The following is a 26710-nucleotide window of genomic DNA, read 5'->3' on the forward strand; positions in this document are numbered from 1 at the left end:
AGTCATCTCCCCGAAGGTCCTCCTCTCAGTCACTTCAGGAACACATCACTTTTGGAAGCATCAAATTCAAACTATAGTACTGAATACATTGACCTGGGTCATGAGACCATGAGAACCCCTAAGGCATCATTGTCTTCAAAGAAGAGCTTCAGAAAAAAATCTTACACGTACAGACAAAGTCCATTTCAAAGTTCGCAAGAGGTTTCATTGATAAACCACATAGCGTCTCAGATCAGACTCCAAATCACAGGTACAGTTAAGAGAATTTAGGATTAAACAATGAATGAACAGTAAAAAGTGAGAGAAGTGATTCTCTTTGGACATAGGCAGGCCCCTGGCCACAAACACACATCTGTCGCTTGTAGGCTTTTCTCCACCACCAATCTGTTTGTTTTGTGACTCTGAGCACAGTCCAGTTCTCCAGCAAACACAGTCCTCTGGCCCCCAACTCGTCGGAGACTCCCCCTGGGTGCTAAAGGTGTGTTATTTCCTTCCACAGGCTGCTGGTGAAACCATGGGGCTGAGTCATGTCTGCCTGCAGCTGCTGAGACACTGAGGTCGAAAGCCCTGGCCAGGACCAGCCCTGCTCCCTTGGAGGAAATGGCCCAGCAGCCTCAGCAACAGCAGATGAAAACTTCCTTCCTCTTCATCCAGCTGCAGGCCCCCCCTACCCGGGCTACCCTAACTCTCCCCGCCCCTTCACCAGCCACTGCAACCTCAACAGCAGCCCCAGGGGGCCTGGAGGAGGGACACATTTTCCCAAGTCCCAGGACGGGCTTCTTGGCTTGCTGGGACCTCAGATGTGCACAGGCTTTAGCTACTTCTCCTTTGAGCCTGCTGCCCGCGGAAAGCCCTGGAACCCAGAGACCAGCTGTTTTCAATTGCTATTCACTGAAGGAAAAGAAGGAAGAAACAGAAAAACTCCAGAATCTGGATGTAAGGACGGGTGGTATTTGCGGATCCCTGCACAGTAGGCGTTGCCTGGCCCCTGCCTCTAGGAAACTTGGCAAACCACAACAATTGCCATGCAGGCTTGCTAGCCCAGCTCCTACAATGAATGATGGAAGCAGCAGTCCTTCTATGGGCTGGAAGAACTGGCCAGTCATTTCTGCCCATGAGGACCTGTGGGGTATGGACCCACAAGCCAGGAAGATCACTGAACTCTCGGTTCCACAAAGTAGCCGATCCTCTGGTGCTGACAGGGGCAAATGGGCAATCCAGAGGAGAGAGACTGCTAGCCAAGAGGTACTTGAGAAGAACTGTGGAAAAGGAATAGGTACCACAGTCCTGGCAACAAGGGCCCACCTCTTCAGATACTGCCCGACCGTTCAGATCAGCCAGAGCTGCCCGGCCCCACCTGCTGCTGTGCCTCTCAAGGTAAGGAGCTGAATATACCGCAGTCCTCTAGACCGCAGCCAATGCACAGCAGAGGGAACGGAGACAGGCACGGATGTGTGAATTCAGACCCAGGGTCACCCTCTCCTTAGGTCAGCCATCCCTCAGCAGCAGAGGCGCCCACCAGCTGCAGTATTTCTTAGGCTCTTTCCCATACTCTGCTGCCTTCTCTCCACCATAATATCCTGCCCTAACGGAGACAGTGAGTATCGGAGGATTTCTGTCAAGGAGAAGGTGGGTAAGGAAGACACTACATTATAAGAGACAGCCAGAGAGGAGCACAGGACATCTACAGACATGGTATGGGGCAGTGGGCAACCGGTATACTAGGTGTTCATTCTCATGACCATTCTGAGAAATTGAGGCTTGTATCTCCAGTTTCAGAAAAGATAACAAAGGTGCACTTAAGCCAAAATGCTCTCCTTCCTTTAAAAAAAAATAAGAATAAAGTAAAACCTATTTTCAAGGGTAATGCTGAGGAAAATAGGGAGGAAAGCTTCAGTAGAGAGGGGCATTTTTCATAACTGAAGCACAGCCTTGGAACACTTGGTCTCCTTGAACACGTGGCATTTAGAGGCCACATTTACCTGCCATCTGCACTGGGCCCCAAGTGGAGGAGTAGACCTGGATATGAGCCTCTGATTCTATCGAGAAGGGAGAGGTGGCCCCGTGTGATATCCAGGGTTCCTTTGGGTTTCTCCAAACTCTTCTTCTGGTCATAGCCATGCTGTGGTATATTAGCACCCTGTTCTCTGCATCTCTGGACCACTCTTCCTGATATGCCAGCTCCTGAATCCACCGTCTCCATCCAGTTAAGGGGCACCATTCTCAAGATGGCTAAACAAAATTTAAAATAGCCATTTTTCATTTTCCCTTTCCCAGTAGCTTGGATATGTAGTTATTCTGTACATTCGGGCAAGAAGGGTTGGGTAAAACTGCGTCTACATGTAAGGATTAGTAGAATGAGCTAGAAGAAAGGTGTAATGTATGTAGAAGGCCAGCATGAAAGGAACTATAGAGAAGCTGCAGGAGAATTAGGTGAAATTCCCAGCAGCCTTCTGAGGGCTTGGTGGTGATCTGCTTCATCCAGATCCGCGCCTGTCTCCTGCGTACTTCTGCACACCACCCTGCCTCCTCTTTGCTCTTTTAAACAGAGGGCTTGCAGAGCCACAATCAAGGCTGAGTCCAAGTCCTCCCCAGGGTGAACCAGTGTGAGCATGCTTCCTTACGGAACAGTTCACATTCCATCTCTCTTCCTGCAGAGATGTAGGAGGCATGACACTTGTGCATCTGAGCCCAAGTATCTAGATGTAGGTCACACAGTAGTTATCTATGGACTTTGATGCTTCTGAGCTTCTTCCTCCGGTCTTTGGAACATAGACTCAAGCCTCAGACCCATGGCTAGTTCTCTAGGAGAAGCGCTTTGGGAGCTGGCTCAAGAATGCGGATATCAGCAGTAGAAGTTTTATCTTGGCTTTCTAAGTGAATGGATCCCCCCCCCATATCTGTTCTGCTGAAATGAAAAGATACAGAATTCCCAGTGGGGGAATGGATGTCCCAAGGTTAAGTCCTAAATGTAAATAAGCCACCAGAACTGAGTTTCAGTTTCTTCATCTTGAAAACAACAGTATCCCTTGCTTTGCAGTTGCTGTACATGGACATCTGTATTCCCAGGTACTAGTTGAAAGGGACCCTCAGTACCTCTGCCTTCTTTTTTAAAACCTTGTGGCCCCAAGGATTGAACCAAAGCCCTTGCACATGCTGGGCAACCACTGTATCTCTGAGTTATGTCCCTACATTTGCCTTGAGGGAGACAAGAGAATCAAGGCCAGTGTGGTATTAAGGAGGGTCAGAGAAGCCCTGGAGTCTGAGGTGCAGCAGAGGGATTCCAGAATCTAGTCAGAGAATATGGCTACAGAAGATGACCCTTAACCATGCTGACCAGAGGTAACTCCTCAGCCATGGGGAGACAGGAATTGTGGAACACATTCCTTTGGATCTACAGATCTTTTAACAGCTTTACAAGGATCAAGTCAGGTGATCCACCCTTGTGCTATGGTTTTTTGTTTGTGTTTTGTTGTTGTTGTGTTGAAAAAATAAACAAAGATCATTTTTTGCTTCTGTCCATCCTGGATAGCTTGAAGTATCCCTCCCCACCCCCAATAAAAAAGATTCTGAAACTTGCCTATATGAACATAAAAAGATTGATTAAAACATTTTCTTGTCCAATCAGCTATAAGAGGTGAGACCCTTGATGACTCACAGTGGGATCTTACAATTGATGTAGTGAAGAAAAGTGTGGTAGATTCTATTTAAAGTGAAATCCTGATTGTAGTAAAGTCATCATTCCTGTGTGCATGTTGTAACATTGAGCTCCTTGTAGAAACTTTTCCAGGAAAAAAAAAATGAATGTCAACAATAAGCATTTTTTGTAGCAGTACAAATGGCCAAATGTATTTTCTTGGTGTTTAAGTCCCAGGCTCCAGAGTGAAAGTTATTGGCATGCATTCTCTGTAAAGATGCAGGGAGGAGGGAAGAATGGAAGGATGTAAGAAGGATGTGAGGGTCTAAGTAATGATGTAAGAAGGATGTGTGATCTAAGGATGTGAGTAAGTAGGTAAGGAATAAGTGCAATGAATCAAACCTACTGGTTCTTCATTTGCAGGATGACTGGGCCTTAGTAAAAAGAACTTAGCTGTTGCAAGGAAGTCTGCTTGTTCTTACCGGCCGATGGCTGGCTTAGCCCCGAAATAACCACACAGAAACTGTATTAATTAAAACACTGCTTGGCCCATTAGCTCTAACTTCTTGTTGGCTAACTCTTACATCTCAGTTTTACCCATTTTTATTAATCTATGTATCGCCATGTGGCAGTGGCTTACCGGGAAAGATTTGGTATGTCTGTCTCTGGCAGCTCAATGGCGGCTCTCTCTTACTCTGCCTTTCTTTCTGTTCTGTCTTCAGAACAGCATTCAATTCTGTCTTCCCCGCCTACCTAAGTTCTGCCCTATCAACTAGGCCAAGGCAGTTTCTTTATTCATTAACCAATGAAAGCAACACAAGAATAGAAGGAACTTAGCTCTAGTTTTTTTTCATTTACTCTGTGACCTGGACAGTTCCCAAGTGCTATCTTCCCTTCTGTGAGGATGTATGTGGCATCATTCCCAAATCCCCCATGAGAGAAGATGTTTAAAAATGGTCTGCAGCTTGCTGGGACTCACAGCTAGGACATGATACCTTAGGACTGAATGTCAAATCATCTACCCAGATCCCCGGCCTCCCTCAACCTTCTTTCATGATCTCTACAGCTGGGGAAACTCCCTTGGAAGGTAACCTGTTGTATCCTGGAGCCTTTGGATGACGTTATACTAATACCCATGGTGGAGAGAGCAGATGAGAGACTGAGGACTGTCATCAGAGCTAACTGAGCCTAACTGATACCCATGGTGGGGAGAACAGATGAGAGACTGAGGACTGTGAGCTAGCCGAGTCTTGTCACTCAACACCACCAGCTTTCTGGGTCAGGAGGAGGCGGGGCTTCGGCTCATGGTGATGCCAGCAAAGGTTCTTCACCTTCCCATGGCTAGTCTGTCAGAGTAAATTAGAAAAATTCCAGAATCTGGGCCAGAGCCTGGCCTCATCTTTGCCTCCTACTCCATGTTATGCTGCCCCTTTGTGGGAGTACAAGGAACTGTCCACATTACCCCCAAGTTTTGGACTAAAGATACCCAAAGGAGGGTAACAACCAAAAAAGGGGTGGGGAAGCCAACAACTCAGTAATAGTTTCTGGAATTTACAGATATAAAAAAATAAGTCTTCATGTCTTACATACTGTATGTTTTAAATAGCAGTGATTATATATGTAAATATATTTTAAAAAATAGTAGTAAATTTATTTCAAATTTCTGTACCCAAAATTCCATTTACAAACCCCACAAAATATTCATAGTTCAAATTTCTCAAAACCTTGAACATCTTGGTTTTTCTGCATTGTTTTGTTTTTGTAAAAATATTGTTTTGTTTGTTTGTTTGTTTTTATTCCCTTCCTCTCTCATGATAGGAACTCAGTTCCAATCAGTTTTCTGAGTTTTCACAGGCTTTTAGGAATGTTTATGATTTAGGAAACAGTGCGTGCGTGAGCAGGACAGACATAGGCACAATAGTGGTTTAACTAGCACATTCCAATGATGGAAACCAAAGGCAGGGCATTTTCTGGTAGTCAGACCCTGTCCTACAGCAGAAAGCTTTAACTCCGTTTTGTCGGACCTTCCTACAGTCCAGTATTCCAACTACAAATCCCTAAAGCACATTAGATTTTTGGTGGAAAGTTTTTTGTTTTGAGAAAAGGTTATCAGTGCTGGGATCCAGGAAATTAAAAAAGAAGAAGAAAAACTCAAATTTAAAAGCATTGGTTCTGCTAACAAACTGGCCCTGAGACCTTTCATGAGTCCTTAAGCAGAGCTAGCTTATCTCCTGCACTCTCTGAGGGCTTTCCAGTTCTGTGATAACTGAATCTGTGAATCTGGAAAGGAGCAAACTGTTTGATGAGATAGAAGACCAACACAGCTTCACTTCCTCTGTTACACCTCACATGTCTCTAAAAATGCGTTATCCTGTTGGTTAACTCCATTGTGAAAAGTTCCCTACAATGGGGGCATGCCTTTCTTGGGGAACATTGGCGTTCCAGTGTGGAACTAAGAGTTTAAAGTCTGTCACCAATTCCTGTCACAGAACATTAGGATCTGTGTTGGCAGCTATCGGATTTTAGATAGATATTTTTTTTTCTGCCCAGATCCTGGCTTGAATGACATTCCCTTTGAAGACTGCCCCCGAGTCTTGGACTCTTAGTGCCCCAGGAAGCTGTCATTTCTCTTCTCTGGGAACGATTCCTTCCTTCCTCAAGCTCATTCCACTTTTCTGGCCTGTCATGAGTTTAGAGACTCTTCTACTGGTGAAATGGTATCCTAGATAACGCTGTCTCTATTTTAATCTACCCTGGTGATTAATGCTGAATGTTGAGACGGAATTTGAACAAAGAGAAGGCACGCAGAAATGCTCATATAGAAATTTTAGCGGAGGCAGAGCTAAATGTGCATTGGAGCATCCCATTTAAAAGATTCTGATGTTTAGAAGACAGTGTTGATTGGATTGTGAGGTTTATTTTTAGTCCATTCCATGCTACGTTGGTTTTGACAATGATGTCTTGATTTATTATTGGAATAAATAACAGTTGAGATAGTAGAATGGGTTTCAACTCTCTCTCGTCTGGTAATTTGCTTCCATATCTCCATGACAACACATTCTCTTCCTCCCTTCTTTGACATTCACACACAGTCCTGTGCATGGCTGTACAGATGCTGCCGTCTGTCGAGTAAGTCCACAAATCTCCATGCTTCAGTCCACCTACAGGAAGAAAAAGGCAAAATACATGAACTACCTTATAGCTGTGTGTCCCTATGATGTGGAGAAAAGCAACCAAACTGGGAGCTGAGACCTGGGGGTTCTAGCTTTCTTTCTGATTAAAGGTAGCAAAGGGAAGGCAAATGTCTTCATTCCGGGCCTGAAACCCATGTTTGTTATGTGGAAGGATTAGGCTGTCTGGCCTGGTTTCTTCCCTGCCAAGTCTGCTGGTCTAGGACTGCTCCTGTCAATCCACTTGGGCCTGTGTTTATGGAGTGGCCACTAGAGCTGTGGTCTGGGTGGACATCTCCGAAAATCCATATATCGAGAAGCCTCTCTGTGTGAGAAACTTCCTTTGTTTGTATAATGAGATCTCTCCAGGCTACAGTAGGAACAAAAAGCAGATATGGGCGGCTAGTTCAATAAATGTCCCCAGTCTCTTTAAGAGCATTACAAAATGACAATATAAAAAAAATAAAATAAAAAAATAAAAAAATGACAATATAATTTGTACAAATATATTGTCTGAGCCTCTCAGATTTCAAGGCCTCCAGAAAGATTAGTTTAAAAGCACGTCCTTGAATTAAGTAATATGTTGGCGTCAGCTGTGGATGCTTCCACTTGTCATCCCAGCCATCCACAGGCTGAGGCTGGAAGGATGCCACAATGTCAAGGCCAGCCTCGGCTACATAATAATAGCATCAAGAAAAGAAAGGGTTAGCTTCAAATCATTTCCTGTTATACTGTGGTGACATAAATAGATTTTTTCCCCTCGGTTGGGCACTAATTATGAATAAAAGAAAAGAAATAAAAGGATGGACATGTCTGTTCCTAGGTATGGTAGAGAGGGAGGCTTATTGTGGATAAAAGGGATAGCCTGAGGCAGGGAGAACTGGGAGAGTTCAGAGTGAACGTGATCCCGAGCAGGGCCACAAGAAGAGAGATGGGGAGGGAAAGCTAGGAGGGTAAAGGGCAGATGAACAAGGGGCCAGGTAACCAAAATGCCTGGATTATATAGGGAAGGGAAGGACTGCTGGGGGAAGGGCAGCCCAGCCCCGTGGAGTGGAGAAACTTAGGGTAGAGTGGTGTGCCAGCCAGACCCTGTAACAGTAGGTCTGCTTTGATATGTTAAATAGGTACCTCTGTTAGCCCTGGTTTGAGACCTAACAATTATAATGTGGGTTTTTTTTTTCTCTTTTAAAGGTGTGTGTGTGTGTGTGTGTGTGTGCGTGTGTGTGTTTGAAAATATAGGTTACTACAAGATTTGTTCATACATAGTACTTACGTGAAAGGGTTGCACAGCTGGCAGATTGCCACCATGGGTTCTGCATATGGGCTCTTCAATTTTACATCTATTCACTGGGATACCTGACCCCTGTTTCCAAAGCCAGAACAAAGTGAAGAAAAGTTGTGTTCCTTGTGGTGACTTATACCAGTTCCTTAAACTGAACCATATCAGTGCAAGCCGAACACCAAGGAGCTAAGGGAGGATAGTTTGTGGCATTGGCTGGCAGAGGGCGTGGCTTTAGGACAGTCACCCACCCTCATTTTAACATCACTGGCAGCTGTGCTCCTTTTTATCTGTCCTTTGTGCTGTGCATTTCCTGGGATTATATTCAATATTTTTGGAATTTAACTTTCAATTTTCAGGATGTATAGCTTGCATTAACCTTTCAGTCGCCAGATCCAGCTGATTAGGAGATAAAGTCCCAAAGCATTCTATTTCAGGATTTAGCATTTTTATCATTTAAAATGCCATTTTAGCTGCAAGAGGCTTGGTTATTCTTCAGTGAGTCCTCAACTTAATTGCATGGTGCAGTGACCTTTGCCAAACCAGCCCATTTGTCTCGTGTCCTAGCAGAAGGGTCTTAGGAGAACTCAGTTACATATATTCAGTCTTTTGCCATGAAGATCCAGTGCCCCAAACAATGGCAATAATCACAAATAATAAATGAAAATAACAGTGAAAGATAAGTAGTAACAAAATTGTGATGTGTAGGAAAAGTAATAAAAGTCAAGATCTAAAAAGGTCACAGTGTGTGCAGGACGAAAACCACATGCCATGAAGGGCCATGGGGCTAACGTGTGTGAAGGCTGACACTGAGCTTTCTCCCTACTCAAGCTAAGAGAAACACGCTTAGCATCATAGGTCTCCTTGTGAGAGAGAAAGGAGAAGAAAGGAGTGGGGGTCTTTTTAACATGTTAATAAAAATTTATTCTTTTAGAAATAAAAATTGGCTTGTCCTTTAAAGGACTGGTGAGATGGCTCAGCAATAAAGGGCACTTGCATGTGATTCCCAGGAAGGAAAAAGCCAACTCCTGCAAATGTCCACTGACCTCCATACATGTGCTGTGAGCACACACACACACACACACACCACATATGACACATACCACACATACACCACACATATACACCAAACACAAACACACCACATACCACACACACATGCGCACACGCACACCCACTCACCACATGTAACACACACATACCACCCACAAACCACACACACTCACCTCATATAATACACACATACCACATAACACACACCTCATATAACACACACATTCACCACAAATAACACACACACATACCACATACACACCACACATACATACCACACACATACACATACCACATAACCATATCAATGTAAAATGAATAATTAAATCAAAAATATTTTGGATCACAATATTCTTTTTAAATTTTTTTCTGGTTTTACTAAAAGTAGATTATTTTCTCATGTAAGATATGCTGATTACAGTTCCTCTTCCTCTGCTCCTCCCTCTTTCCCCTTCCTCTACAGCTGTCCTCCCATTCAGATCCACTCCCTTTCTGTCTTTCAGTAGAAAAGAATAGGTTTTGAGCCGGGTTGGTGGTCTAACCCTTTAGTCTCAGCACTTGGGAAGCACAGACAGGTGGATCTCTGTGAGGTCAGAGCCAGACTGGTCTACATGGGAGTTCCAGGACAGCCAGAGCTACACAATAAGACTGTGTCTCAGGAAAGAAGAAGAAGGAAGAGGAGGAGGCTTTTAAGATATAACAACAAAGCATAGCAAAATAAAATATAATAGTCTAAAACAAAAATCATCACATCAAAGTTGGACAAGATAAATTAACAAAAAGCAAAGAGCCCCAAGGAAAGGCACAAGAATCAGAGACCCTCTTGTTCACACAGGAGCCATAAACATGCAGCACTGAAAGCTACACATTTGCAGAGGACTTGTACAGCCCTGAGCTTGCTGCTTCAGTCTCTGTGAGTTCCTATGAGTGTGGCTCAGCTGATCTAGAGGGTCTTGTTCTCCTTGGTCCTCCACGCCCTCTGGCTCTTACACTCTTTCCACCCCCTCTTATGAAGGTGCTCTACGGTGTAGGGTTTGATGGAGACGACCCATTTTGGGCTGTGTGTTCCAAAACCTCTCTCTCTCTCTCTCTCTCTCTCTCTCTCTCTCTCTCTCTCTCTCTCTCTGCCTTCAGAGATCATTTTGTCTTTTTGGTAGTTACTTTTCTCCATATTGGACATTTCTTCTCTCTATTATTTGTATGTCTGCCACTAACATACTTTTTTTTTTTTATTTTTTTTTTTATTTTATTTTTCGAGACAAGGTTTCTCTGTAGCTTTTTGGTTCCTGTCCTGGAACTAGCTCTTGTAGACCAGGCTGGCCTCGAACTCACAGAGATCCGCCTGCCTCTGCCTCCCGAGTGCTGGGATTAAAGGCGTGCACCACCACCGCCCGGCTACTAATATACTTTTTGACAATCTATTGTAGCCCAGGAATCTAAACAACAGATTGGTTTAAATTGTAAAGAAAACCTACTAATTATCTAAAGAGATAGTGAAAAGACCGTGTGAGGAGCTGAGTGACATACTCTACCAGGGAGCTCAGGGATTTGTGCTTTATGTTTTTTTTAATTTTACATGCTTGTGTATGTGTACATGTCCATGTGTGTGAGGGCATCTGGATGCCATAGCACAAGTGTGGAGGTCAAAGGGCAACCTCTGGTGTCAGTTCTCCCCTTCCACCTTTTTTGAGACAGGGTTCTCTTGTTTGCTACATATGCCAAACTAGCTATCCCACAAGCTTCTGGGGACTCTCCTGCCTCTACCTTCTCTCTCATAGCAGGAATGCCACGGTTATAGATGCTTGCTGCTGTATCCAGCTTTAGGTGGGTTCCAGGGATTTGAAATCATGTCCTCATGCATGGAAAGCCTTTTACCCACTGTCACATCTCCCCAGGCAGCCTCTTAAACTTTCATATAAACTCTTTTGTAGGATTTTATCTGATTCAAGATGATGCTTTTGCTCTTTGGTACTATGAGTCTCCATGAGTAAAATCACTAAACAAAATGGTACAGCGAGCATGTGTCTAATTTCTGACCAGATTTGTGTCCTCTAGAAGTTCATATATTAAAGACCTGATCTCCCCAGCTTGATGTTACTTGGAGATACTTGTAGACTAGGCTGGCCTCAAACTCACAGAAATCCGCCTGCCTGTGCCTCCCGAGTACTGGGATTAAAGGCATGCGCCACCACCGGCCGGCAATTAAATATTTCTGTAAAGGCTCATGGAAGAGACTGGTTGGTGAAGCTGGAACCCTTACAAGTTGAGTCCCTAGAACTGACATTTAAAAAGCCCGATCTGGAGTTCCACAGAATCTCAATGCCGAGGAAACAGAAACAGGTAGATCTCTAGGGCTAGCTAGCCAGCTAGTCTAGCCTACTGGACAAGTTCAAGCCAATGGATGAACCTGGTTTTTAAAGAGGGAGTGGGGGACATCACTTTTGAAGAATGACAGAGTGTGTGTGTCTATGTGTATGTGTAGGTATCTTTAAATCTACCATAAAGTTGAACAACTCTCTGAGCTATCTCTGGGCTCGCAAATTAAGCACAGTGATGTTTTTGCAAACATTTTTCTCATGGTTTAGGCTTATGCTTTAGAAATTCTTGAGAGGGCCTGTGGCCAGGAAGTTACAGTAATATTTCTCTTTGGCTGAGCTTCTTGACCTAGTTTTCTAAATCTAGTTTGTGAATAATCGTTGGGAAAAATGTGTCCTCAACAGCTGGATCTGTTCTAAAGAATCCGCTTCACTCTTGCTTTAAACAGCATACAAAGTAAATAAATTGAACTGAAATAAGTCGTCCCCAGTTTCTGTGATGATTTAGAAAGCTAGTGGAAAATTTTCACCTGTCCTATCAATGAGTTTATCTATTTGGGAAGGCACTCCACTGCTGAGCCTCATTCCCATTTCCTCCTTTGTGTTTCGGTCATTTCTGCAGGCTGGCCTCAAACTCACTCTGCAGCCCAGGCATCTTTGGACTTTCATCCCCCCTGCATCAACTTTCCAAGTTCTTGAGATTCGAGTCCTGGCCACTAGACCTGGCTATGGCTACCTTTCCTACTTCCAATCTTTTTCTGTAGATGAACTCTTTACTGTGGTCGCTACAAACTGTCCTCCCACTCTCTTTTCATGCTATTGTATGGACTGCTAGTGACTGTCTGCCTTTTGTAACATGACTATTATGGGGATTTTGATTATGTTGTGGTCCAATGTCCAATTGAATAGAGCCTTTGGTTCGAGAGGCAGGGTTCACATTCAGCTGGCTGGAATGGATCACAGAGTCCTTGGTGGACTCTGGACAAGAAAGCAGGGCCTTGAGAGAAGAGGTGGGGCCGGAAGGTGGCTGGGCCTTTCCAAGCCGGGAAGTGAGAGGTTTTGCCATGTGATGTCTCAGGTTTTTATCTTTAGTAATGGTCCACGAGTTTTATTCTTTATTAAACGTTAAAAGAAATCACAATACATGGCAGTACTTTGCACAGAGTTTCTGAAACTCTTATGTGAAAATGATACACAAATTAGATGTTATCAGAATGAGTCTAGGGATTATATTGTGTTAGTTACTTTATGTATTATTGAACTGATTTGTTAAGTGTGTATGTTTATCACAGAGCGCCAGAGACTGGAGACTCCTTCCCTGGTCTCTATAGCTTTCATGTTTAGGGCAGATGAATATACATGCAAAAGGATATCAAAGACATAGACACATGAAACAGCAGCAGGGCAAAGACCATGATCAGTCGACGCAGACATAGGAACGGTGGCTGAACAGAAGAACTGGGTGTCCCTGTTTACACACTCTGGTTTGAGAGGAAAACTAACATCTTTATTCAGGGAGTCTTTTCAGTGGAGATGGCCTGAAGTAAATGACAGTAAGTGAAGAGAAAGCTGACTGGCTTGAAAGAATGGAGGAGGAGCGTTTAAGTTTGGGGCTTCTCTCAAGTTCATGCATGAATTTCAGAATCCATTATGAAGTGATGTGACCTACATGAATACAGAAAATTTTATTTTTAGTCTGGAAATTAAATTTTCTTGCTTAAAAGTTTTTCTTTTTATCCAAAGTAATGAAAAAGTATAAATAGTAAATAATACATATGTGAAACAATAAAATGTTATGAAAAGAAATATATATCAAATATATATATATATATATATATATATATATATATATATATATATATATATGATAAAGGGTTTTTCTGTAGCTTTGGAGCCTGTCCTGGAATTAGCTCTTATAGACCAGGCTAGTCTCAAAAAGAAGTATAAATTTTAACATTAAAATATTCACCTTCTTGGGTGGCAAGAGGACTCAGTGGGAAAGATCAGGACTTGATTCGCAGCTACTACCATCTGTAACTCTGCTCCAAGAGATTCAGTACCCTCTCTGGCTTGTGCAAGTGTTACACAGACATGTGTGCACTTCCAATACCCCTACACATAGATTGAAAAATTAAAAAATCATTAAGTATGCTTCCTCTAATGAAGCATTGGAGAATTTCAAATTAGGAACAGAAAGTTTGGTTATAGATATTCATGAGTACCCTGGACCTGGATCTTCATGTGTACACTGGACCTGGATCTTTGTTTGTACACTAGACATAGATTTTCATGTGTACACTGGACCTGGATCTTCATGTGTACACTGGACTTGGATCGTCATGTGTACTCTGGACTTGGATCTTTGTTTGTACACTGGAGCTGGATCTTCATGTGTACACTGGACCTAGATCTTTGTGTCTATCCTGGACCTGGATCTTCATGTGTACTCTGGACCTGGATCTTCATGTGTACACTGGACCTGGATCTTCATGTGTACGCTGGACTTGGATCTTCATGTCTACTCTGGACTTGGATCTTTGTTAGTACACTAGACTTAGATTTTCGTGTGTACACTGGACCTGGATCTTCATGTGTACACTGGGCCTGGATCTTCGTATGTACTCTGGACCTGGATCTTTGTTTGTACCCTGGTCCTGGATCTTTGTTTGTACACTAGGCCTAGATCCTCATGTGTATACTGGACCTGGAATGTTCTCCCTTGTTTTTAAAGATTCCGTTTCCCAGGTAGCAAGAATGGCAAAAGAATAAGATTAGCCTGCAAGATGTTGCTAAGAGACAGAAGAAGCACAGCAGTGGGTGCTGTGAATTTGGCCCAAGCCAGGACCTGATTTTATTTCCAGGTGAAAGCACAGAATTGTGAGCATCTGAATTGGGCTTAGAATACTTTTAATGGGGCTCCTTGGGCAAGGACTGCAATTCTGGTGTATGAGCAATAAATCAACACAGGTGCTCCCCTGTGGAGAAATTCTATAACCATTGGCGATAAATGATGTCCAGATATGTGCCATCTATAACAATAGACCAGCTCACGATGGTGATAAGTGCAGATTTGCTTGTCTGCCTCTTCCCTTCTAAGGCAAGGTAACGGTTAAGGCCTGTCTTCATTATGAATGTCACACACGCGCACACACACACCAAGCACAAAAGAGTACAACAAAGGATTTATGGAGCTAATTTTCCTCCTTTTGCACTACTATCTGGCCTCCACCACAGAAGCTGATTTTCTCTTGTGAGAAAAATTAGGTCCTCAACAAGAAAAATCAAAATGAGTTATTCACATAAACAATGAGTACAGAAGATATAAAAATCTATCAGCTCACAGAAAGAATCATTTGATTATTTTAATAACATCACGTTTAAATGTAGTTCCATATCCTATATGCTCATGTACTCTGGAGGTTTGTAGACCACTGAAGTTAGAGAAATGGCCTGGATATGGCAGCAGCATCCAGGTCAGCCTAGCATAAAGTAGAAGGGTATAGACTCTATAGACAGGCTCTTGCTCTGCCCCTTCCAGCTGGGGAATCATGGGCAAATCACTTAACCCTTCTGTAGGTTTGTTTACTCCTATGTTAAAGGAGGATCATCAGAATAGAGGACTCCCGAGCTGATAGGACACCACCTATGCAGGCCGTGGCACCGATCTGGCACAGAGAATGCAGACTTTGGGAAGCCTTCGGTTGCTAGTCTTCCACCTACCCTAATTAGGACTGAGCTGCTTCCCACCTGACTATTTCTCTCCTGTGGCTGTGCTTTCCCATCCTGGCTGGGTTTTAGAGTTTGAAACACGGAATCTGGGTTCCTTCTCCTTTCCATAAGTCTGAACTGATGTGGGAAGTCCTTCTGTATATGTGTTGCTCTTATTGGTTAATGGATAAAGAAGCAGCATGGCCCATGATGGGGAAGAATAGAGCTAGGCAGGAAACAGAACTGAATTCTGGGAAAGAGTAGGCGGAGTCAGAAAGACACCATGTAGCTGCTACTGAAGGAGACAGACATCTGGGAACTTTACAGGTAAACCCTGACCACGTGGTAAAAATATAAAATAATGGAAATGGGTTAATTTAAGATTAATTAAGAGCTAGCTAGAAATACACTTAAGCTACTGGTCAAGTAGAGCTTTAAAGAATATGGTTTCTATGTAATTATTTCGGGTCTGAGCAGTCAGGAACGAATAAGCTACTGCCAATAGTATTTTTCTATTTACCACGCCATTATGTTGTTAACGATAAAATTAAATATTATAATTTATTTTGTTTAATCTTAAATTATGTTTCATGTGAACAATATCTTAATTCTTCAGGAATTTGATATTTTCTTTAATTCAGAGCTAAGAGAATCTTGAGAACAGCATTGAGGCTTACGATTAATCAGAAAAACAAATGAATATTCTGTAGTTTAAAAAAATGGTGTAACACATGCCTCTTTGATGAGATTCAAAAGTTGGGAGCAGAAATACTAAAGCCTCTACAGACAGCACAGGCTGTGGAAATCAATTCTGAATGCACCTGTTCTTGCTGGATTTGCACCAGGACCCTGCCCACAGCCCAGCCTGGGCACTGTGAGCAGTCTCTGGACTTCACCCTGCTAACAGCCTACCCTGGGCACTGTGAACTGCCTCTAGACCTCACCCAATGATCTTTCTACCCCTTTTCAGTCTCCATCAGTGAATTTTAAACTATCAGGTGTCTCCTATATTCACCTTGGTTTGTTTAGTTGTGAGTTCCAATGGCAAAGACGCAATCTGAGGGCTGATAGCCAAGGAGAGCTGAAGGGATGGGGAAATGGCAGCCCTTCTATCCGCATTTATATACCTCATCTCTCTACTTTTGCTTTTGTCTTTAAAATGTTCATGAAAGAACCAGGGTATGAGAAGTGGTAAAATGGGTCCTCGTTTGTGGGCAATAGGTTCAGCACACAAAAAAGAAAGTAAACTACCATATGCTTGATGTATTATTATGATGATATTCATATTACATTTGTGTGTACATATACATTTTTTCTGTTTTTATCTTTGTCTGTTTTCTTTTCTTTTTTGTTTGTGGGTTTTTTGTCTTGTTTTGTTTTGCTTTTGTTCTTTGTTTGTTTTGATACAAGGCCTCTATTAGGCAGCTCTGGCTGTCCTGGAACTCGTTCTGTAGATCAGGCTGGCCTGGATTTCATAGAGATCCACCTGACTCTGCCTCTCTAGTGCTGGGATTAAAGGCATGAGCCACCACACCTGGTCTTATTCTGGTCTCCTTGAAGGAAAGAATTCAGCCAAGACACACGAATTGTTTAGCTGTGGATTCTGAGGATGTTTTTTAAATCAAGATTTATGAAGTATGTGGCATATTCATGAGGAAAGGTAGCCCTGTTTCCTTTCCCAAATCACAGCGGATGGGTTTTCTCCTTTAGTGTATTTTCTTTGCGTGGGGCCGGTGAGATGGTGGCTCAGTAAAGTCACTTGCTCCCAAATCCAATGGCCTGAGTTTGGCTCCCGGAGCCTCACATAGGGGAAGGAGAACACAGACACAAGCTGTCATGTGTGTTCTCTCTCTCTCTCTCTCTCTCTCTCTCTCTCTCTCTCTCTCTCTCTCACACACACACACACACACACACACACACACACACGTAACATTTTCTTAAAATAGACTATTTCTTTTAATAATCTTTTAGAAAATCCTGCAAGGGATGGCTGAGGCAAATGACATTATGATAATGCCAGTCTTCATTTGTACACGTGTAGGCAACTGGGCAGGTGTGCACACTTTAGCTTTTGGCATTGCAGAAAGAGTCTAACTGTAGTTTCTAGGATATATAGCCATCAGGGGATAGTATGAAAATCAGGAGACACAGCTAACAAGAAACCACCTCTGTTTCCTTGTTTTCTCACATCTAAGAACCTGTCCATCAGAAGGCACTGCTCTCAGGATAAATCCACACTTTCCTGGCTCACCTCACATCCATCTTCTTATTGAGTCAGGTCTTGTCTTTTATCGTTGCTCTTTTTCTTTCCTGGCTGACTGTCTGTCTGTTTTTCCTTCTTATTATTTTGCAATGCAAGGGAAGTGTTATTTTGGAATGCTAGGCAATATTCTACCACTGAGCCACATTCCAAGCCTATCTATGTATGCATATTAGTCATGTGTACGCCGGGGCTTTTGCTAATAGGGTTCCAGGGTACAGAGGTGTAAACATGGCTAGGCTTATCACACTGAGTACTATTGACATGACAGCTCTTCCCAAGTTTTGTGCCTGCAGTACCATAGCAGCTCATCTGCAAAGGAGCTCGAGCACCTAGAACCAGGAGTCTGGTCTATGATACTCCTAATTGTAGGAATCTTTTCAAGTTTGCATTTTCTGTACTACTGAAGAATAGCTTATTATGGTGAGATATAGAGTTGTCGATTTAACAAATGTACATATCCATTTAAGGCTATATTTATGCTATACAATCATCAGCTCTATGAAATTCAGATTCAATTGCTGTCTTATATCTCACAAACAACTTTAGTTTGGAGTCAGTTCTTACAGTAAAGTTAAACCAGTTGAATGATCCTGGATGAATTCCTTCTAGGGCTGAAGAATGGTTCAGTGGTTAAGAAAATTTGATGTTCTTGGCAGAGAACTTGGGTTCAGTACCCTGAACCAACATGGCAGCTCATGACTGTCTGTAACTCCAGTCCTAGGTGATCTGATATACTCTTCTGATCCCTAGAGGAATCAAGCATGTAAATTATAGGCATATATACAAGCAGGCAAAATAAACACAAAATGAATCTTTTTTAAAAATTTACTGACCTCTCTGAGCCTCCTTTTCTCTCCCCTCAGCTGTTGTGAATATCTTTTGGTAGCAAATGCAAAACACTTAGTATATGGTACAGTCCTGTCAAAATGCTCATCTTATCATGATGGTAACAAATATTCCCTCCTGGACTAGAAGGTGTACTTTTGGAGTACATAGTTTGCCCAGAAATACAGCTCTTGCCCTGGCATTTCCGTACTCTAGTTTCCTGGCTTTTTAGCTCAGATACTTCTTCTGGGTCTCCTATTCCATTTCTTTCCCTTCTCCCATTGGAAACATGATGTCTTGTTCTTATGTTATCTAGAGTTAGACACTGCTTCTCTTAGTTTTTATATTAGGCCAAAGATCCCACAATGTGAGGAAGATGAAACTGAAGGCTCGCTTGTACAATTCTTTGAAACTACAGATGGGAATGACTGGTATGTACCAGGACTGCTCTAAAGATTTAAGGATATTTGCATTCAAGCTGGTGAAAGTAGTTATGACACTGGATCATTTTCCTTTTGCAGAGTTGTCCACAGTTGAAAATTACTTGCCCTATGTGAGTATGACATTAACCAGGGTGTAGGAACAGTTTCTGTCAGAACTATCTGCTGATTGTGAGGGACACTTAGATTTTTCCATGAAATTATGAAGCATAACAAGGATTTTGGAAAAAGCTGACAAGGGACAGTAGGAAGAACTTGCAGGGTCACTGGTCTTCCAAGGCCATCCCTTGAGAGAAAGATGAAGTGCCCAGCAAGGGACACACCATCATTGGTCACAGTCACTGCAGGGCCCACTGTAAACTGCCTGAACCCAGCCACTAGTCCAGTGAAGTCCCACCTTTATCGGCAAGAGCAAGGCCAGTAGAGAATCCACGGCCATCTGAGACTGACTTTATTTTCAACTCCACAACTACTTTGTGTATCACTGGGTTGCGTAGCATGCTCAGGTATTTTGAGAGGCCATCAATTGTAGAGGAGCCAGCATCAGGGCACTGTGCGGTCACCACTGTATTCCTGGCACCTGAGTGTAAACCATGAACTGATGAACTGAGTTGACCTTTGGGATGAGTTGAAAATGGTTCCCTTCTACATCATTATCAGACAGTGTTTCCCATATGCCTAATTGATTGTGGGGTTTTCCTTCAGCCCCTCGGGTGCTCCATGCTAGCAATCTAAAAGGGAAATACCTGCCGTCTGCAGAAAAAACAGAGTTCGTAGACAGATGTCAGGAATGCTTCTCCAAGCCTGCCAGAAAATATGTCCAGAGGGTGTAGTCTGATAATTCCAGGAGTTACCCAATCATCTTAGAGGGGAATGAGAGCCAATGGGTGTGGGATCTTAGTGACCAGTTCTGGCCCATTTCACCTGTTACTATGAGTTACCTAGGTTCCTCAGTAACAGATCCCATTCAGGCCTGTGTGACAACTCTTGCTGCTATCTCTGGACACCCTGCATAACACTCTGCACCTGAACTGTCCAATCACGGCTCTCCCTTCCTGTTCTAGCTCCGTATTCACATGGGATTTCCAGTCCTTTCACCACCTGTTTGAATGGTGCCCAGGGGTGTCAGCAGTCAGGCTTCTGCGTTTAACAAACATGTAGTTAGCGTCTAAGGTCTCTGGGGGTGCTCTTTCTGTGAGAGACTTTTTTAATGCTGTGATTCTTGTTGTGACGAGCAGATGATTCTGGAGTTGTTCACAATTCAAATTCGATGAGTCTGAGCTGGGATAATAGGAGGCTTTGAGGGTAGGATGATGAAGAAGATGATGATGACGGTGATGACAGTGGCAACATAAACAGCAACCATATTGACTCTTCTGCATTATCTTGTAAAGCCACAGCAAAATACTATTTCTTCACAGTCTTGATAAAAATCTGACTGCTTCTTAAACACGATGGAGTATCTATCCAAAGAACTCGTGTATCTTATAGTTGAAGCAATGAGCTCATTTAATAAATAATAATGTCCAGGCTCTAAACTAGACAATAGGGTTATGAAGGGTCATAATTTTTGAAAGACATGTCCTTGAGATGTTTATAATCTAGCTGAGAAGGCAATAATTTAAGTAATTAGAAGAGTGATGAATGTCACAAGGGAAGTCAGCAGTTATGGAAATGAGCATTGGAGGCACCCAGCCTGGTGAGCGGCAAGGATGTGGCCTGGTAGGAGCAGCTATCCAGGCAAGTCATGGGGGCTTCCATTGCTGAGCATTAGTCCTGAACAGTCATAAGATATGCGTTACTCCGTCAGCACAGAGCCCCATCCGCAGAGCCCGTTAACTGGCTCACAGATGAAAGAATCAAGGTCGAAGAGGTGGAATATAGTAGGTTGGAGGCTCACAGCCAGTTTGAGATGGTACCTGACCCCAACTTAAGCAGGTTGCACACCAGCTCTCTGTGGCTGTAGTGCAGGAAGGACAGTGAGTGAGATTAGGGACAAAGACTAGATCAGAGTTTGTGGGTCTCAATGGGCCATAGTTAAATCCCATCAAGAAGTGTTGACTGTGTGACCTGGGAGGAAGGTTTCCTTAGTGCCTTCTGCTCCTTTAGAGTTCAGTGCCTCCATAAAACAAGAATGTGCAGCTTGCTCGGTTACAATTGAGGGAGGCTAAATTCTTTTATTTATTTATTTATTTATTATTTATTTATTAAAGATTTCTGCCTCCTCCCTACCTCCGCCTCCCTTTTCCCTCCCCCTCCCCCAATCAAGTCCCCCTCCCTCATCAGCCCGAAGATATATACAGCCAGGGTTATAAGACTTTGATTAATTTTTAAAAACTTTTTAATTTTTTATTTTTTTTAGTTTTTTAAGACAGAATTTCTCTGTGTAACAGCCCTGACTGTCCTGAAATATGCTTTGTAGGCCAGGTTGGCTTCGAATTCACAGAGATCCACTTATCTCTGCCTCCCGAGTGCTGGGACTAAAGGCATGTGCCACCAGTGCCTGACTGATGAAATTTCCTTAAAGGATAAGAGATTCATGAATCAGGCACCAATCCATCAAAAAATTTAGAAAGGCACTGAGCAGAGCAATGGGTCATAGCTACAGAAAAGTGGTGGAGGAAGAAGACTAATGGAGATCAGGTATGACCGAGTCATTTTCCTTATGAGGTTTATACAGACAAGACTTCGTTATCATGCTGGCTTGAGCCGAATGGTTTCCGTCCTGTGCTAGCTGCACTACAGTCTCCACGTGCTCCTTATCTGCAAAGTTTGTTCCATAAACATCATCTATAAGCAGCCTGAGGTCATAGACAGCATTTTCCTCATCTTTGTACCTCACCCACTAAACAGAGAGAAGGCTAAATAGAGAAGAACCACTATTGAGGTTCATTATGACTGTGCAAACTCAGTCAGTCAAGACCCCTTGAGCAGCTCCTGCATGGAGGAGCCCTGGGAGTCTGGATAATGAGTTGGTTTTGTCTTTCTTTCTGATTGATTACAAGCTTGGATGCTCAAGGAATTAATTGAGTATAAGTAAGCCATGATGGATGGAGCAGTTAAGGAACTGAGAGAAGCATAGGAAACAGGGAAGTGTCTTTAAGAGTGGGCAGTTTCCTGTGGGAGACGGTAGGTGGGCTAGTTAGGCAGGTGCCTAATTTAATGCAGTTGGATGTGGTCAGTTTCACCTGGGATGGGAGGGGGATAGTAGTCAGGAAATTTGGGTGGAAACTAAAGCGTCATCATGAGGGAAATAAACTAAAATAAACGGCACAAAGGTGAGAGCATTCTAGATGGGTTAGTCATGTGTTTAAACTCTGGGATTTTTTTTTCTAATGTGTAAAAATAGCAATACCTGCCTCCTCCTGGTTCACTCGCAAGATTTGCAACCTGACATACCTGCCAGTTGAGTCATTTGGTTAATGTGTGATTTGTCTTCTTACCCATGATTAAACTAGGCTCATTTTTTTTCCTTAAATACTCCCCAGTCTAGGAATCTTGACCAGTTGGATAATTTGATTTATTTAGCTGCTTTTGTAAGAGTGGTATTGTTGTGTATATGACTTGAAGGCGTTGTCAACTATGAGCTTGCATGCTCCTTTAAGAAATTCCATCTTGTGCTCAATTGTGCCACAAAAACATGTGCTCAACTATGTTCATAGCAGCATTGCTTGCCATTGCCAGAAACTAGAAACAACCTAAATGCCCTTCGACCAAAGAATGGATAAGGAAAATGTGGTACATTTACACAATGGAGTACTACACAGCAGAAAACAATAATGGCATCTTGAATTTTGCAGGCAAATGGATGGAGCTAGAAAACATCATTTTGAGTTAGGTAACCCAGATACCGAAAGACAATTTTTTTTTTCGGTTTTTCGAGACAGGGTTTCTCTGTAGCTTTGGTGCCTGTCCTGGAACTAGCTCTTGTAGACCAGGCTGGTCTCGAACTCCCAGAAATCTGCCTGCCTCTGCCTCCCGAGTGCTGGGATTAAAGGTGTGCGCCACCACCGGCCGGCCCGAAAGACAATTATTACATGTACTCACTCATAAGTGGTTTTTAAATATAAAACAAAGAAAACCAAAATCCTACAAACCAAAATCCCAGAGAACTTAGACAACAATGAGGACACTAAGAGTGACTTACATAGATCTAATCTACATGGGAAGCAGAAAAAGACAAGATCTCTTGAGTAAATTGGGAGCATGGGGACCATGGGGGAGGGTTGAAGGGGGGAGAGGAGAGGCAGGGAGGGGAGCAGAGAAAAATGTAGAGCTCAATAATAATAGTAATAATAATAATAATAAAGCTAAAAATACTATTAGATAAATAACACAGGTTTGTGATCTTTAAAGGTGTTTTTCTTTTCTACTTAGTGGGAGTCTTAGGAGAATCTTCTGAGTTTCTGAGTATCAAGAGCTCATTCTTTTGTTGCCAAAAGGTGTTCCATAGAGATAATCTCTGGAATTCTGTATATGAATAAAGTTACAACAAACAACTATATATAAAAAAAAGAAATTCCATCTTGTTGTAGAGACAGGGGAAGAGGTGAGGATCAATGAAGCATGATCAGATGCCGCTGGTAGGGGCTGGCACCTGGCTGATGCCTAAGGAACTTGCCAAGACTGTGCAGAACACCATGGCCAATGAATGTGCCCCACTGTATTTGAGGATGACTGAAAGGAGCCAAAGAAAGGACTAGTCAGAGTAGGTAGAAGCCAGGAGCCTTGAACAAGAGGGCTGTTGTTGACTTGCCAAAAGAGTTATCTAGATAATCGGGACCTTCTGAATCACTTCCATCCTAAACCCGATGCCCTTGAAAGACTGGTTGCTTCCAAGTGTCATTTTTCATTCCCTTCTTTTCTGTACTACCTTTGCAGCTGAGAATCTCATGCAGAAGAATTCAGTCCTACCAATTGACAGCAGGCATGGTGGCACAGGAAATATTGATTGCCCTTTGTTGTGGAAACACGTGTCATACTATCAAGTTCTATTGATACATTAGTGTCAACCTATATAGGATACTGGATTACAGATATAAGAAAACAATAGTCCCGTGTATAGAAGTGGATTGCCACATAGAATACTAGATTACAGATATAAGAAAACAGTAACCCCATGGATAGAACTGTCGATTGTCACATATTGACATATAGTTAGTACTGAAAGCAAAACATCTCTTCAAAACCCCTATTTATTCCAAGAACTACTTCTGAAATTTTAATTCTGATTACAGTATTTTTTAAACTTTTCTTTCAGTCCCCTGAAAGTACATTCTCATTAAATTTCAAATACTTTTTAAGCTGATGTTATTCACAAATAAGAAAAAAAAGCCATCGCAACAAAAACTTAGAAATAAATCATAGTGCAACCTAAATTAGGTGTCATTTGAGAGGTTTTCTTGGGTCACATGCTTTCATCTGAAATTCAGATCTGAAGGTAGAATGAGAAGATTTGGGCACCCATGGTTCTCAGGTCCTGCTACATCACCTGGAATGCATCCCTGGGTGTGGAACAAAGCCAGGAGTTCCAGTGACTACAGGAGACAGAAGTCAACCAGTTGCCTTGGCAACAGGACTAGCTAGTGAGAGCCAACAGCACTATGGAAGGCTGGAGGAAAGGGTCCAGATAAGGAACAGTCTGCATTTCTTTCTTTCCTATTCTCTTATCATCTACATAACTCATTTCTTAACTTTCTTTTGCTTCTGTTTTGGGAGCAATTAAAATTTTCAACTCGGTCAGCACTGTAAAAACAGGATCCCTTTTGTTTATTGAACAGCTGATAACAAACTTGACTTCCATCCCTTCCTCATCATCCCAGCCTAGCGGGAGAGGAAGTGGAAGCTAATCGCACCCAGTCTCGTCTGATCCTGATGTAAATCTTAGACTTGGCTAAAAGCATCTGCCCTCCTGCTCAGTTTGTTCTTTTCCCCCCAGCATCCGCTACTGCTGTTGGATAGAGCATGTTAAAGAGGTTGGTGTGCTAACCAGGAGGTGGTAGAACACACCTTTAATCCCAGTATGGGAGGCAGAGGCAGGCACATCTCTGAGTTTGAGGCCAGCCTGTTCTACAGTGTGAGTCCAGGAAAGTCAAGGCTACACAGAGAAACCCTGTGTTGAAAAACAAGCAAACAAAACAAAACAAATTTATAAAGAGCTTGCTGTGCTCTGCTTTCCTGGACCTTTATTTGCTCTGTCCTCCCCACCCCCACCTTTGGGTCACACCATCAGCAAGGTAACAACAGAACTGGTGGGCAGGGACCATATATCCACGTGGGTAAAAGCAGTCACAGGAATTAAGAAGCCTTGGTGTGTTCCTCTTCTGCTGGTCCTCACGAGGGCACCATCCTGTGGCTGCTTCCTGGCACTGTGGTGTAATTTTACTCGACCGCAAAGAGATAATAGTTAGGCATGAGAAGTAGCCCAGACATTAGAAACAGAGTAGCTCTGTTTTCCATGGTTGCTGCAGATTATATTCGGAGTGTCTCCCAGGGGTCCTTGTATTAGGTTCAGTTACTGCCTCTGACGCTCTTGACAGGAACCTTTCAGAGTTAGGGTCTAGAGGAAGGAACTGTATCATTGGTAGGGTATTCTTTGAAGGGAGCCTTCTCCCTTGCTTTTCTCTGCCCTTTCCTCTCTGTCTCCCTTCCACCCATTCCCTCCCCCGCTTCTTCCTTTAGCCGACCTCTCTCTTTTTTTTTTCTCTATCTCTCTCCCCATTCTCTCTTTACTTCCTACCATGACAGACTGTGCCCCCACAGGTTCAAACCTCTGAAACTATAAACAAAAACAAGAGGAAATCTCTTTTAAGTACTAGATCTCAGGCGTGTTTTGTCACAGTGACAGAACCAGAATGAAGATTTCAGCCTATATAGCATGTAGAAGTTTCATTAGCAGAGTTCAGCCTTAGCACTACTGATCACCCCTAAACACTCCTGGGGTAAGCACCCTCCTCTGTAACTCAAGACAGCAGAGTGTGTTGTTTCTCTTTGAACTGGGCAACTCCATTGTGCAGAGAGATCACACAGACTAGATGTTTCTGTTACCCGAGTGAGGTCAACTGGAAGATGGGAGCCCACACTGGAATCTGGGTAATCACAAAGCAGTCAGAAAACTGCGTAGTTACAAAGCTTACGTGCCTACCCTCACAATCCTCAGAGATCTCTGATATGTTCCTCATATCATAGTTTTGTCCCTTAAATTTGAGGGGGGGGAATTAAAACTTTACAAAGAATGCCAATTAAGGCCGAATTACAAACTATGATGGAGACTCGACCGGAGAACGGTGGAGAAGAGAGAGAAGAGCAGCAGCATCTCGCCCCACACTTAGAGCTCGAACTTCATGAAATAGGGGAAACCTTTTCTCTACTGAGTTTGGATTTTGACGCCAAGAGGTTGCTATGTGGCTACTCCTATCACTATAGCTACAGGATTAACTGTAGCCTAGGACATGGGATACTGGAGACAATAGGAAATAAAGGGATGTTAGCTACCTTTTTAATCACAAGATTTTCTCGCTACTTTTCAGCTCCTTCCTGTCCTCCCTCCCTCCCTCTCTCTCTCTTTTCCTTCCTCTCCTTTCCTCCCACTCTCCCTCCTGCTTTCCTCCCTCTCTCCACTTCAGGTTCTCAAGCTCAATTTAGGGGAAATGAAGGAAAATTGGGACACTCTACCTAACCCACCTGCCAGTGCATGTTTCCTTCTCCAGATCTTCAAATGTCTCAGGCACCCAAGCCATGTAGCTGCCCTGATTTCATTCTATCTGTTACATAGTATTGTTCGGTGAGACCATGTGTGATGTGGGAGTCCCTTCTGTGTGCTGTGGTTAACATTAATGAATAAAGAAACTGCCTTGGCCTGTTGATAGGGCAGAACTTAGGTAGTGTTAGATGGAGGGGTTCAGTGATCCATTAGTTGGAGAAGCAAGGCTGTCATATGTGGACCAGGTTCCAGGGCCCCAGCAAGCCTCAGACTGCTGTTAGGTAGGAGAAAGTGCCAGGAGAGCCTTTCCCAGTAAGG

General features: G+C 43.0%; 1 protein-coding gene across 1 annotated transcript in view; it reads left to right on the plus strand.

The window, feature by feature from the left end:
* The first annotated feature begins 1053 nt into the window (after window positions 1–1053).
* Window positions 1054–26710, plus strand: part of Psd3 (pleckstrin and Sec7 domain containing 3) — a 439685-nt gene continuing 414028 nt past the window's right edge. The window contains exon 1 of the mRNA XM_057753140.1: window positions 1054–1377. Coding sequence (XP_057609123.1) covers window positions 1054–1377 — 324 coding nt within the window. The remainder of the gene's footprint in view (window positions 1378–26710) is intronic.

The sequence above is a fragment of the Chionomys nivalis genome, chromosome 20, assembly GCF_950005125.1.
Source record: "Chionomys nivalis chromosome 20, mChiNiv1.1, whole genome shotgun sequence".
NCBI lineage: Eukaryota > Metazoa > Chordata > Mammalia > Rodentia > Cricetidae > Chionomys > Chionomys nivalis.